This window comes from Equus caballus, chromosome 5, assembly GCF_041296265.1.
Source record: "Equus caballus isolate H_3958 breed thoroughbred chromosome 5, TB-T2T, whole genome shotgun sequence".
NCBI lineage: Eukaryota > Metazoa > Chordata > Mammalia > Perissodactyla > Equidae > Equus > Equus caballus.
Window position 1 is genome coordinate 39,727,005 of NC_091688.1, and position 12,935 is coordinate 39,739,939.

Consider the following 12,935-nt stretch of genomic DNA (forward strand, 5'->3'; position numbering starts at 1 on the left):
TATACATGCGAGTAGAGATGGCCAGTAAACAGTTGGAAATTTATAATGTGGAGTCCAGGGGAGAGATCACATCTGTGAGTCCCTTTTGCCACATAAGATCATAAAGTCACAGGTTCTGAGGATTAGCGCGTGGCCATAACATCATAGAGAACGAGTGCAGCTAGTGAAGAGAGGTGGTCTGGGTATGAACCCTGGGAATTTCAAGACTTAGAGGTTGGAGAGATTGAAAAGAAATTGATAAAGGAAACTAAGGGGCAACTACTGAGGAGGAGGAAACAATGACGAGTGGGGAACGCAAGGTGAAGACAGTGTTTCAAGGAAGTATAGGTCCATTGCTGCTGAGAGGTCACAGGAGATGAAGATTGAGAATCTACCACTGGATTCAACAACCTGGAGTTTCCCGATAACCTGGACAAGAGCAGATTCAATGGAGTGGTGGGGTCATGCATGAAAAGAGAGAATTTGAAGAAGAGATTTCTTCAAATAAGTATACAAATGGTCAATACGCACAGGAAAAGATGTTCAACATCATTAATAAAGAAATACAACTCATAACCACAATGAAATACAACTTCACCCACATTAGGATAGCTACAATCAAAAAATATTAAGAGTTGGAGAGGATGTGGAGAAATCCTCATAGATTGTTGGCTCAAACATAAAAGGGTGCAGCTGCAAGTGGAAGATAGGAATAAAAGAATGAGAGGAGGATGGAATACAAGAAGCATTATGAAGGATAACCCAATGGAAGACAGGAACTGGTTGGATGTCTGGGATGAGGGAGAAGAAGGCAAAATGAGTGAAATGATCCCCTGTGGAACCAAATCATGCCTACATCACTTACCATCCGGAGAACATGTGAGAGGTACTTAACGTCTCTGCATTTTATTGTTCCATCTGTACAATGGGGATTTCTGCCTCATAGAATTGTTGAAGGTCTAAATGAGAAATTTATTTAAAACCTGTTGAATGGAGTCATGAATAATAATGCTAAAGGTAGCTGGTCTGAAGATGGGGATGCTAAAATGCACAAAAAAACTCTCAAAAGACTCAAGAGAGAGAAGCATCTCTTCACCTCATCAGCACCAGAGTGCAAGTTCGCACATTCCATGTCTCCTGCCCACCAAGGCCCCACTGTCCACTTAAGTGACACCTTCTCTTTCAACCACCACCTGCTCCATCCATCACTAGGATGAGCTCATCCCAAGTTGGGGCACCTGAGTTAGAAGACCAGGGTCCTTGGGAGAGGAACAAATAAAGGATATTCCCATTGGAATATTCCAGGATTCCACGTTCTTCAGTGACCATATGGTAAAGGGTAAGATGTGAATGCTGGAATCATCCAGTGTTGGATTTAAGGCTTTGCTCTGCTATCAACCAGTTTGGGACATTAGTTATGTGTCCTGAAAAATGGGTATAATAATACCTACCCTAGAGAGTTCTTGAAAGAATTAGAAGAAATAATATTTGTAAAATTCCTGTGACAAAAATATCAGCCCTGGTGGTCTAGTGGTTAAGATTCGGCACTCTCACTACCACAGCTCAGGTTTGTTTTCCAGTCAGGCAACCACACCACCTATCTGTCGGCTGTCATATTGTGGCAGGTGCATGTTGCCGTGATGCTGAAAGCTAGGCCATTAGTATTTCAAATTGCAGCAAGGTCACCCATGGTGAGCAAGTTTCAGTGGGTCTTCCAGACTAACACAGACTAGGAAGAAGGACCTGCCCACCCACTCACAAAGAAAATGGCCGTGAAAATCCGATGAAGAGCAGTGGAGCATTGCCTGATACAGCACCACAAGATGAGAGGATGGTGTAAAAAAGACCAGGCAGAGATCCACTCTGCCGCACATGAGGCCTCTAGGAGTCAGAATTGGCTCAGTGGCACTAACAACAAAGGACAAAATCTGGTTCATTACAGGCTTTGAAAGCCCTGCTCCCTTCTTTTTTTTTTTTTTTAATTCCTTGCTTTAGTGTGATTGGAAGAGTCAATGCGGGGGTCACTGCTCCTGGGCTGATGGAAATTGACGCCTAGCCATAACCAGTCACCTGGGATGCCAGTGAGGAGATGACATCTTTTTCTCTCTCAGCTTCCTGCTCAGCCTGAGGGAAAAGAGGTCAGAAACAGCCTTATTATGGATCCCCATACTCTTCCCTTATCCATGCCCCATCCAGCAGGCTCCTAGCATTGCTTCATAATGCTCAAGCCTGTAGCTCAGAACTTGCTTTGAGGTCAGGGATGAAGCAGCTGAGCTGAGCTGACTGGGAGGGGAACCAAGAGACCCAGGAGTCTAGGCCGGGAGATGAGATACCAGATTTCATAGTACCAGTAAGTCTATCTCTGACCCAAAATCTTGGATCCATGGAAGGAGGCAGAAGCTTTGAGGAGGTGAGTACCCCCATGGAGGAGAGAAGCTCCCACACACCACAGTGCAGGCTGCATCAGGTCCTCAGGCAATGTGAGGCTGCAGGTGGGGTGAGGAAGACCCGACTTCAGATTTCTGGGCCAGGGAGAGTCATGAGAGGTCATCAGCAGGGTCATGGGAGGTCATCATGTCCATCCTTGCTTCCACGTGGACCCAGCACCAGAAAGACCTGCAGCAGCCTCTGTGCTCTTGGTCTCAGTCTGCTGAGCTCCCGTGGGAGGAATCGGCCCAGACCCTTCACAGAGACGGGTACTTGTCTTCTTGGTCCTGGCCTCCTACAGCCCCAACACCCTCCTGAGGGAGCCCCAGGTTAGTCCAGCAGAGAAGACTCATGACTAATCCAGGACAGACTGTGGCAGTGGCCTTAGTTACATCCAAAGCATTTGAAAATGTCAGACATGGGAGAGACCATTTCCAAACCTTTGGGACAGGACAGGATCCATGCAACACGTGACTTGGAAGGAGGCTTCAGGGAGGATGGTAGTATTTCAACAGGCAGGGATGGGAGCAAGGAACGGGGAGAGGGAACTGTCATTCTAGACAGAGGGATATGAATGAGCAAAGAGGGGCTGACCTAGGCACTGAGGCCAGCATGGTTGTGGGCAGCTGAGGGTCAGCAGAAGAGTCTGGAGACGGCTGGTCCCACAAGCTTCACACCCCACAACAGCCCCACCAAGGAGGGTGGGAGGTCACTGCACATCCATTCCAAGCACCCAGTGCCCCTATCCAAGGTAGGAGAAGAGATGAAGCTGTTTTCCTAAGAGGGCAATTCCCAACTTTGGGCCTCTGGAGCGATTTTCTGACAAACAGAAGAATTGAAAGGGCCTGAAACAGTACCACTTCCTCTTCTCACTCCATAAGACAGTGGGTTTGGGACCCATGGGCTGACACTGAGGCCAAGGTCCAGGTTAGCACATGTGGCCAAGAACAAGGGCTCTGGCCAGTATGTAACGAACACTAGACACTCCCCTCAACACACACACACACACACACACACACACACACACTGCCCAACACCCCCAAGGGAGCCCTCCACAAGGTGCAAAGGAAGCCTCAGGCCAGTCCCTTTGTGGGCTCCCACCCACCCGTGCTGCTTCCATTAATCCCGAACTCAGCATCCAGCACCAAGGGCCTCACTGCCTCCTTTGTGGTGTGGTCAACACATCTACACAGTCCCCAAACTTGTGCTCATGTTCTCAAAAAGACACACAGCAGAGGTTGTGGGGATTAACACAAGCACAATCAGGAGGGTCTCCTTTGGGGAATCTTCAGGAGGAGAGGGGTCAGGAGCCAAGTCAATGACAGGGAAAGAGCACTTGTCCTGCAGGAGTGAGGCTCATGAGTGGGAGGGCAGCTTAGGGAGGTGTCAGAGGACATGACAGGGCTACATGTGCCTAGGGAGTTGAAGACATGAGGGTCAGAGCAATGTGGACCAGAAGCAGCTGGAGCTGGACCAGAGCTGGAAGAGGCAGGTGTCTGCAGGGATCAAGCTCAGTGTGGAGGTGTCCTAGGAATGCTGATTCTCCTGTTTTCTCTTTATCTTCATGGCCTGGCCGGGCCTGGCTTCTGGACCTCACTGTAGACAGCAGTGAGATCTTCCTTTTCTTGCAGACGTCGTTCCCTCATACGTTCCCTCATACCCTAGGAATGCAAGACAGAAGATTCAGAGAACAGCTGAGGGATAGAGAGGTCCCAGAGGGACCCACATGGAACCAATGCTGCTGACATGAGCTACATGGGAATTCCATCAGAGTGCCCAGCGCTACACTGGCCCCAGTTGTAAATTTTCTTAGTACATACCATTGGCTATCAGGAAGGAGTTAGAGACAGAAGGGCCGGAAATGCTCAGACTCAGCCACAGAGGGTGGGAAAGCCCAAGTGGGCACTGCTTCCAGCTCTCACCTTGTCCCTGCCCCCTCGAGACTCCTGCAGGCTCAGCTCTGCATACTGGATGTCATCATCCTGGTTCCTGTGTTCCTCCTGCAGTCCTGCACCTGAATCACACATAGATTGGAGCTGGAATCTGGGCCTTGGAAACCTGTACCCTCCCCCACTGCTATGAAGCTCAAGGGCATTCCCTGAGCAGCAAAATGCAGGAGGAAGGGAGCCAGGGGTCAAGTGGGGCAGGGGAGGTATGTGGGCCAGAAAGAAGTTAACCTGCCTCTTCCAATCTCCATCTTCTTCTTCTTCTCATGTGTCTTCCAAAGGTACAGTCCAACACCGAGGATCAATGGCACAGCCACGATGGGCCCTAGGATGGCTTTGAGGGTGCCTGTTGAGGCCTGTCCCTGTGAATCTGTTCCCCTCAAGCAGAAAGAATGAAGAAGGTTAAGGCACAAGAGAACTTAGATACCCAATGCTAAGGAGAGATAGAGAGAGCAGGTAGAGAAGTCTGAGGGTCCTGGATCAGAAGGCAAAGAGGCAGGAGCATGGAGATTCATTCATTCAACCAGTTCCCGAGCTCCTGCTTGCTGCCTGGGATATTGAGATGGACAAGACTTGGTCCACGCCCTTGGAGCTCATCACCCAGCAGGGAAGACTGAGAGAATAACAAAGTCTGCCAGCCAGAGGGATTGCAGTGCAATAGAGGTTTACACCTTGTACACAGGTCTTCAGGGAAGGCTTCCCAGAGGAGGTGATGGGTCACCTGAGTCTTGAGGGAGGAATAGGAGTTTACCAGATATTCAGCATTCCAGGAAGGAGGAGCATCACGTTCAGGATATGATATGTCAAAAAGCCAGCCCCTGGGAGTCCCCAGCACCCCACTGGGACAGGCAGGAGAGGACAGGGCAGGAAGGAGCTAGGCAAGCAAGTTCAGAGGGAAGCAAGGGTCTGCTCTCAGAGGATCTAGTGGGTGACGCTGAGTGTTGAACTTTATCTGAGGGCCCTACACGGGGGTGAGGGGAGGGTCAAAGGGGGTTTCTGTGATGCTGACACATCAGATCCCTCCAGCAGCTCATGGAGGGTAGGTTAGAGGGGCAAGGCTGCACTCAGGGGTACCAGGTCATCCATTCATTCAACGGAAGATCCTGAACAAACTGTGCCAGAAGCTGTGCATGGCACAGGGATTCAGGGGAGAAGACAGGCCCCTGCCTTCAAGGTGCTCCAGGCTACGGAGGAGACAGGTACAAGACAGAGCATTGCAGCTCAGTGGGGGTCCAGAGACCCTCCTTAAAGGTGAGCCTGAGGGCAGGATGGCTACAGGCACTGCAAGGCCCTGGGCAAAATGAGAATGAGGAGCCCTGTGTTCAAAGACTGTCAGAAATTTCAAGATGGCCACCGCAGAGCTTTAAACCCAGCACACAGCTCTGTGTGACAACATGGCACACATGCTACTGAACTCAGCCGTGCCTGAGGGAAATCCTTCAATAGCAATAAGGCAACAGGGATTGGCCCAGTGGCTCAGCGGTTAAGTTCACACGTTCCGCTTCTCAGCAGACCAGGGTTCACCAGTTCGGATCCTGGGTGCAGACATGACACTGCTTGGCAAAAAGCCATGCTGTGGTAGGCGTCCCACATATAAAAAAGTGGAGGAAGATGGGCATGGATGTTAGCTCAGGGCCAGTCTTCCTTGGAAAAAAGAGGAGGATTGGCAATGGTTAGCTCAGGGCTGAACTTCCTCAAAAAAAAGGAAAAAAAAAACGAATAAGGCAAGAAATGAAGGAAAAGGTAGGAGGAATGATGGTAGAGGAAACAGCACATCCAGAGGCTCTAACTTTGCCGAAGGCGTTCGGGACTCCAAGCAAGCAGGTCAGTGTGAGTGTGTCAGTGAGGCCAAAACATGGGCAGAGGAGCGTCAGAGCCCTGAATCCTACAGGGAGTCCCTGGAGGTCAAACCCTTCAGGCGACACAGACAAGTGACACAATCCAGGTTCTTTCCCAAAGACCACTCTGCATTCCCTGTGGAGTAAGGGTGCGGTGGGAGAGGTGCTAGACAGCTGCTGCCCACCAATAGGGGCAAGAGGTGAGAGGCACAGACGTGAGAGTCATTTAAGAGAAGAAACAAGTTGGATGTGCCCCCCAGACTCCTGTAGGGGGTGACCAGGTGGGGGTGGTGCTGATAAACATGGTGGGGAGAAAAGCTCAGAATCCTCAGACCCCAGAGCTCCCTGAGCTCCGACAGTGCCCCTCCCCTCCAGCAGGTTGTACTCACCATAGTCACAGAATTCCCCAAGGAATGTGGTGATAGTTTTCTGGTCCTGGGAGTTGCTGACCACACAGCTGAGGCTGGCATTGGGCGGGCTCAGAGGCAGGCTCACAGCCAGGGTCCAGGAGTTGTGGGCTGGTTCCAGCTCCCTTGGGAGGTCCTTGCTTTCCCAGGTCACATTCAGGTCGTCCGTGACCCCTGAAGCCCTGCACTCTAGGGTGATGTTGCACCAACCTCCTGTGGTGGACACTGACTTGGCCAGGATCTGGGGAAGGGGCACAGGCTCTGGGGTGGGAGGGACAAGAAATGGAGCCTCACGTAAGAGGAAAACACTACAATTTGCACATTCTCATCCACTATCTCACTGAAGCTCTGTCTTCCTCCCTCTAGGAAGGGGAGACATTTTATAGACGAAATAGAATTTACCCAAAGCTAAATATGTTGCAAGAGACAAGAAGGAAGGGAGCCACTGAGTTAAGCCTTATGTGACTGCACTAGACTGAGCAAGTCTTAAAATCTCCCACAAGAAAATAAAGCCAGCACTCCACCCACCCAAGGCCCAGTATTTTTAGAAATTGGGTCTTTCCTAGGAGAAGTCGGGAATGAAGGACTTGTCCTGATCCAGGACCTTCGCCCTGCTTCTGCTGAGATGATGCCTGAACTATACAGCCCACAGTGAAGAAGGACGTCTGGCCAGCTCTGGGAGCCCAGAGAAGTCCCCATGCGCCCCAACGTGGAGACATTTGTGGGAGATGCAGTGGTAATCATTAGGGATGACAATCCCAAGCGTGATTAGAATGTGCCGCTGGACTTGTGGGTACACAGAGGAGGAGAAGTGACAGGTTTCCAGATGGTCATAGAAATCCCGTGAAGACCTAAAGCTGTCAGAGCCACTCTCCGTAGGAGGGTATTTCTCTATGCAGAGGAGCTGTAGGGTAAGAAAGAGGTGCTAAATGAGGTCTTCAGAAGTGGGGCAGGCTAGACTTTCTCCTACATCTGTGGAGGCTCTTAGGGCTGGATTTTGTGAGTGACTCTGGCCTCGGGCTGAGACTGAGGAAGAGCAGAGGGAATAGGGAGGATGAACTACACGAGGATTTCTGAATTACGGCAGGCAGAACAGTGCCCCCCGCCCAAAGATGTCCACATCCTAATCCTCAGAACCTGTGAATGTGTTAGGTTAATGGCAAAGGGAAATTAAGGTAGTAGATGGAATTAAGGTTGCTGATCAGCTGACATTAAAATAGGGAGATTATTCTGGATTATCTGGATGGGACCTATGTAATCACAAGGGTCCTCAAGAGTGGAAGAAGGAAGGAGAGGCGTCAGAGGGATGCAGCGTAAGGAGGACTCGTCCCGCCATTTCTGCCTTTGAAGACAGAGGAATGTGGCCAAGAGCTAGGAATGCAGGCAGCCACCAGGAGGTGGAAAAGATAAGAAAATGTTTTTTCCTGTGGCTCCTGCAGAAAGGAACACAGCCCTGCCAACTCCTTCACTTTAGCCCAGTGAGACCCGTGTCTGACTCCTGACCTACACACAGCAGAGTAAGGGAACACAGTTGTGTGGATTTAGCCCGCTACGTTTGTAGTACAGCCGTCCCTCCTCAACCATGGTTTCAATTTCCCAGGTTTCCGTTAGCCACGGTCAACCACACACCAAAAACATTAAATGAGAAATTCCAGAAATCAATAAGTCATGTTTTAAATTGCGAAGTGTTCTGAGTAACGTGTTGAAATCTCACGGCATCCCGCTCCATCCTGCCTGGGACATGAATCATCCCTTTCTCCAGCATGTCCACACTGTATACACTACCCATCCGTGAGTCACTTAGTAGCCAGTTAGGTTATCAGATCTACTGTGATGGTGTCTCAGTGCTTGTGTTCAAGTAAACGTCATTTTACTTAATAATGATCCCAAAGATCAAGAGTAGTGACGTTCGGATATGCCAAAGAGAAGCCATAAAGTGATTCTTTTAAGTGAAAACATGAATGTTCTTGACTTAATAAGGAAAGAAAAATTCGTACGCTGAAGTTGTGAAGATCTATGGTAACTTTTATTACACTATAGTGTTATCATCGTTCTATTTTATTATTAGTTACTGTTCATCTCTTACTGTGCCTAATTTATAAATGAAGCTTTATCATAAGTATGTGTGTATAGGAAAAACATACTATATATACGGTTCGGTACTATCCACGGTTTCAAGCATCCACTGGAGGTCTTGGAATGTATCCTCCACAGATAAGGGGGGGCCACTATAATTTGTTGTAGCAGGAATAGAAAACTAATACATAAATTAAGTCAACTGAATCCTCTAAAGAACAATCAGTGTTACAGCAAAAATTCCATTTCCCCCATAATTCTATTTTCGTCTCCCAAAACACTGAAGTGATTCTTTCCCTGGCGTGAATCTCAGCTCTGCTCTCCATTTGTGCTGAACCCACTTACCCTAATTTCAGTGGAGAAAATAGAGCCTGAAAGCTGCCATCAGGAAGGAGTCCTGCAAAATGGTGCCCATGCGACAGTCCTAGGCACAAAAGAAGGCTGTAGCCATGGGATTGAGGTGAGGGGGTGTCACGTACCATAGACAGTGAGGTCGAAAATCTTGTTAGATTCCATTCCCCCAGGTAAGTTGGCTCTAGCCCGGTACTGCCCACTGTCCTCACGGGTCAAGTTCTCAATCCTCAGGGATGTCATGTTGGGCACGTGGACCCTCTGCATGTACTTGTCCTGGAGGCTGACCCAGGTTGGAGTCCCTTCTGACCCTTTATGGACTTGCAGCATGACTGTGTATTTAATGGCGGGGCCAAAGGCCCAAGCAATCTCCTGCAGCTCAGTTCCTGGTTGCTTGAACACATGAAACCACACAGAACCTCCTCGGATCCCCTTCAGAGAAACGTAGGACGCGGAATCCTGAACTCTAGCACCATGTGCTCCAGAACTCTTGATCCCAGTGCTGCAGACACCTAGGGCATTGGAAACAGGAACGTGAGTGTTCTTCAATCAAGATTCATAGAGAGAATCACAGAACCCATCTTTTTTGTGTGTTTGGTAAAGAAGATTGGCCCTGAACTAACATCTGTGCCAATCTTGCTCTATTTTGTATGTGACATGCTGCCACAGCATGGCTTGATGAGCAGTGTGTAGGTGTTCACCAAGGCTCTGAACCTGTGAACCCTTGGATGCCAAAGAGGAGTGTGCAAACTTAAGCACTACACCAGCAGGCAGAAACTTGGACCCATCTTTTTAATAAAATTCATCCAACACACTCCCTTGATTCTTGGAAGGCAGCCTAGTACAATGAATTTGAAGCAATTCTGGAATCAAGTCCTGATTCTAGTGGAGTGTAACCTTGAACAGGTTACATAAACTCACTAACCTGCAGGTTCCGTACCTGCCTCAAAATGATAGTGTGAATTAAATGAGCTCAGGGATAAAAACCCCAGCAAATTTTCTGACACATACTAAGTGTGTATCTGTGTGAAGCAGCTTCCAAAGTGAGTCCAAAGACCCCTCCCTCCTCAGGTTTACACCCTTGGTATCCACCTGCCCTGGAGTGTGGTCTGACCTGGTGACTTACTTCTAAGGAACAGGATACAGCAAAGGTGATAGGATGTCACCTAGCAATGTGAGATTATACAAGACTGTGACCCATCTTGCTCGCCCTCTCTCTCTCTCCCTGAATCTGATGAAGCCAGCTGCCATGTTGTCAGCTGCCCTGTGGAGAGGCCCACGTGGTGAGAAACTGAGGGCAGACTCCAGCCAACAGCCAGGGAGGAACTGAGGCCCTCAGTCTAACAGCCACAGGAACTGCATCCTATCAGCAATCACACGAGTGAGCTTGGAAGCAGATTGTTCCCAGCTGAGCCTTGAGCTGACTGCAGCCCCCGCCAAGGCCTTGATTTCAGTCTCAGAGACTCTGAGCCCCAGGACCAGCTTAACCACCCCTGGATCCTGATCCACAGAAGCTGTGAGACTGTACAAGGTATTGTTTTAAGGCACAAGTTTTCGAGTAACAGGTTACACAGCAATGGATAACGAATACAATAACAAAGGTTGCTCTCCCTTCCCCAAACCAGGCAGGCAGTGCTCATTCACTCTCCTTTTGAAGAGGAGAAGCCCAAGAAGCCCAGACTACAATTGATTCCTCCAGCTCAGACATGGTGGTACCAGGTCAGCCCTCTCTTCAACAGGACAGCTGCTGAAGCTGGCAGGTCCCCTCTGAGATTCAGGCCAGGGGTGCCTGGTTCCTACCCACTCTGTCTCCAGGAGTAGCTTCTTGGTCTGTCTCCATCCCTCATCCGTGGGGAGCTCCAGGCTCTCCCAGCTTCACTGTTATTGCAGCAGAAGTGGCCTTGCCTCTCTGTTAATGGTCCCCTTAAGGCAGCACTGCTGGGACCTCAGGGTTCCCAGCCTCCACGCAACCAAAAAGCCATTTGTTCTTTCTGTTCATCCATGGACAGTGCATTTGCTAAATTATAAGAGTTGTTTGGTCTTTTGTTCACCAAAGACAGCAGACAGGGAAGGGAGACCCTGCCCCCCTGCTCCACCCCGCTGCCCTCCCTCCCAGGAGCCCGGACCACTCACTGAGGAGGAGGCTGCTGAAGGCCAGGAGCCAGGAAGCCCAGCAGAGGGGGGTGTCTTCTGAGCAGGGCCCCATGGCAGGCTGCCTGCCAGCCTGTTCCGCTGCAGAGGAGACATCTAGAAGGCAGAGACAAAAGCAGAGGAAAAGCTTCACTCAGACAAGCCGTTTAAGCTCTTCCCCACCCCAAGGGCGGAGCTAAATATTAGTTCTGGGATCGCAGCCCAATAGTCAGACTAAGCCATTCAGATCTTTCATATCATCCCTGGTATCTACAGTAAGACGTCAATCATAATTGCAGAACCAGTTATAAACAGCCTCACTCTATGATCCTCCTGGCCCAGTGTTGGAGAGACCCCTCCCTGCAGTGTTCTCACACTTTCCAGCCCTACACCCACTCAAAACCCTCACCTGCTTCTCCGGTCAACAGCCTACTCCAGGCAGCCCTGGCCACCAGTGCCAGTGTGGTCAGCTCAGAGGTCACTCTGTTACAGCCAGGCTGGGCTAAGCCTCACCTTAATGAGCCAAATTTCCATTTGGATTTTCCACAAATTTCAACTGTCAGCCACCTAAGTAAGAAGCTCTGAGCAAAAAAGCAAGCTCTTTGTGTGAAGTGTCAAATCCCCACACCCCAATGCACATATTGGCGTTTGCCTATTGCTTGCGCCTACATGGCTTTCTCAGCGGCCACTAGTGCTAGTGATGCTCCCCACACAGGGCGTAGACTAACCTCTACAGAAACTGACAGGCTCTTAGCTGCATCACAACAGGCTTTTCCTCTAAGCTTCTGCCAGCCCTGCTCCTGCCATCACAGAGCAGCAGGGACACAGACCTGCACATCCTCCTGGCCACAGCCTCTGCTGCCTCAGACTCACTGCCCCTACCGAGGGCAGGCCCCAGACTCTTCCCCCAGACTGGAGACTTGCAACATCCAAGAACTCTTGCCTCCCCTACCTTAGGGGACCAGCGCCATCTTCCTAACTCCTGGGAAGTGCCTCCTTCTTCTCCCCTCTGAGGCTTCCCCCTCCGCTGCCCACGTAGAACACCCCAAGGCTGGAGCTGCAGCACTGGCCCCATGACCGTGCACTCAAGGTGGTCAGGGCACTGCATAGTAACCCATATTTGGATGTGAAACCCAAGCCCTAAGGGGTTGTACAACTTGTGAAATGTCACACAGTAAATCAAGGGTCAGGGTCTGCACTCTTAACAACAAACTCATGAAAAAAATCCCCAACATCACAGCTGTCCAATCCTACTGTGTGGACTCAAGCAGGTCACTTAATTCCAGTCTGTTCATCCCCTAAACTGCTCTGCAACATCCCAGACAAGAGAACATTCAACACTGGCTTGATTCCCCCAACCCCACCTGGTAATGAGGACATCACTTCAAAAGGCAGTCCATGAGTCCTATGGTCTGGAACTTCTTGTATGGAGTCAAAATCCAGACAGCTCCTCCACTAGTCACTCTCTGGTTGATGGGGAGTAAGTCTCATAGGTCCCCTTCTTCTATGTCCCCATGCCTCTTGTGACAGCACTCTTCATGTGAGAATTGTTGAGTTATGCAAACCAATTGCTTAAACCTCATTTCTACATCCCAGCCATCCTGTGCCAAGGTCTAACACACAAACAAGCTCACATGCCAGCTGCAGAACCTTTGGTAAGAGTGTGCTACACATAACTACCTGATGCCAGGAATGTTTGAGGAATTAGATGAGGGCACACCTGGATCTACAGCAGCATAATGTGTGTTTCAGGAAGGGCCAGGTAGGAGAAAAATGTAGAG

At 49.8% G+C, this 12,935-nt stretch overlaps 1 protein-coding gene across 1 annotated transcript; it reads right to left on the bottom strand.

Annotated features, from left to right (window-relative positions):
* Positions 1-517: 517 nt before the first annotated feature.
* LOC102150110 (T-lymphocyte surface antigen Ly-9) lies at positions 518-12,625 on the bottom strand. Its single transcript, XM_070267015.1, has 7 exons — positions 12,519-12,625; positions 11,158-11,271; positions 9,153-9,536; positions 6,580-6,858; positions 4,588-4,722; positions 4,329-4,420; positions 518-4,067 (listed from the first exon to the last, which is right to left on the bottom strand). Exons 1-7 carry the CDS (start codon positions 12,532-12,534, stop codon positions 3,969-3,971), a joined length of 1,119 nt encoding a protein of 372 aa, XP_070123116.1. The 5' UTR covers positions 12,535-12,625; the 3' UTR covers positions 518-3,968.
* Positions 12,626-12,935: the final 310 nt, after the last annotated feature.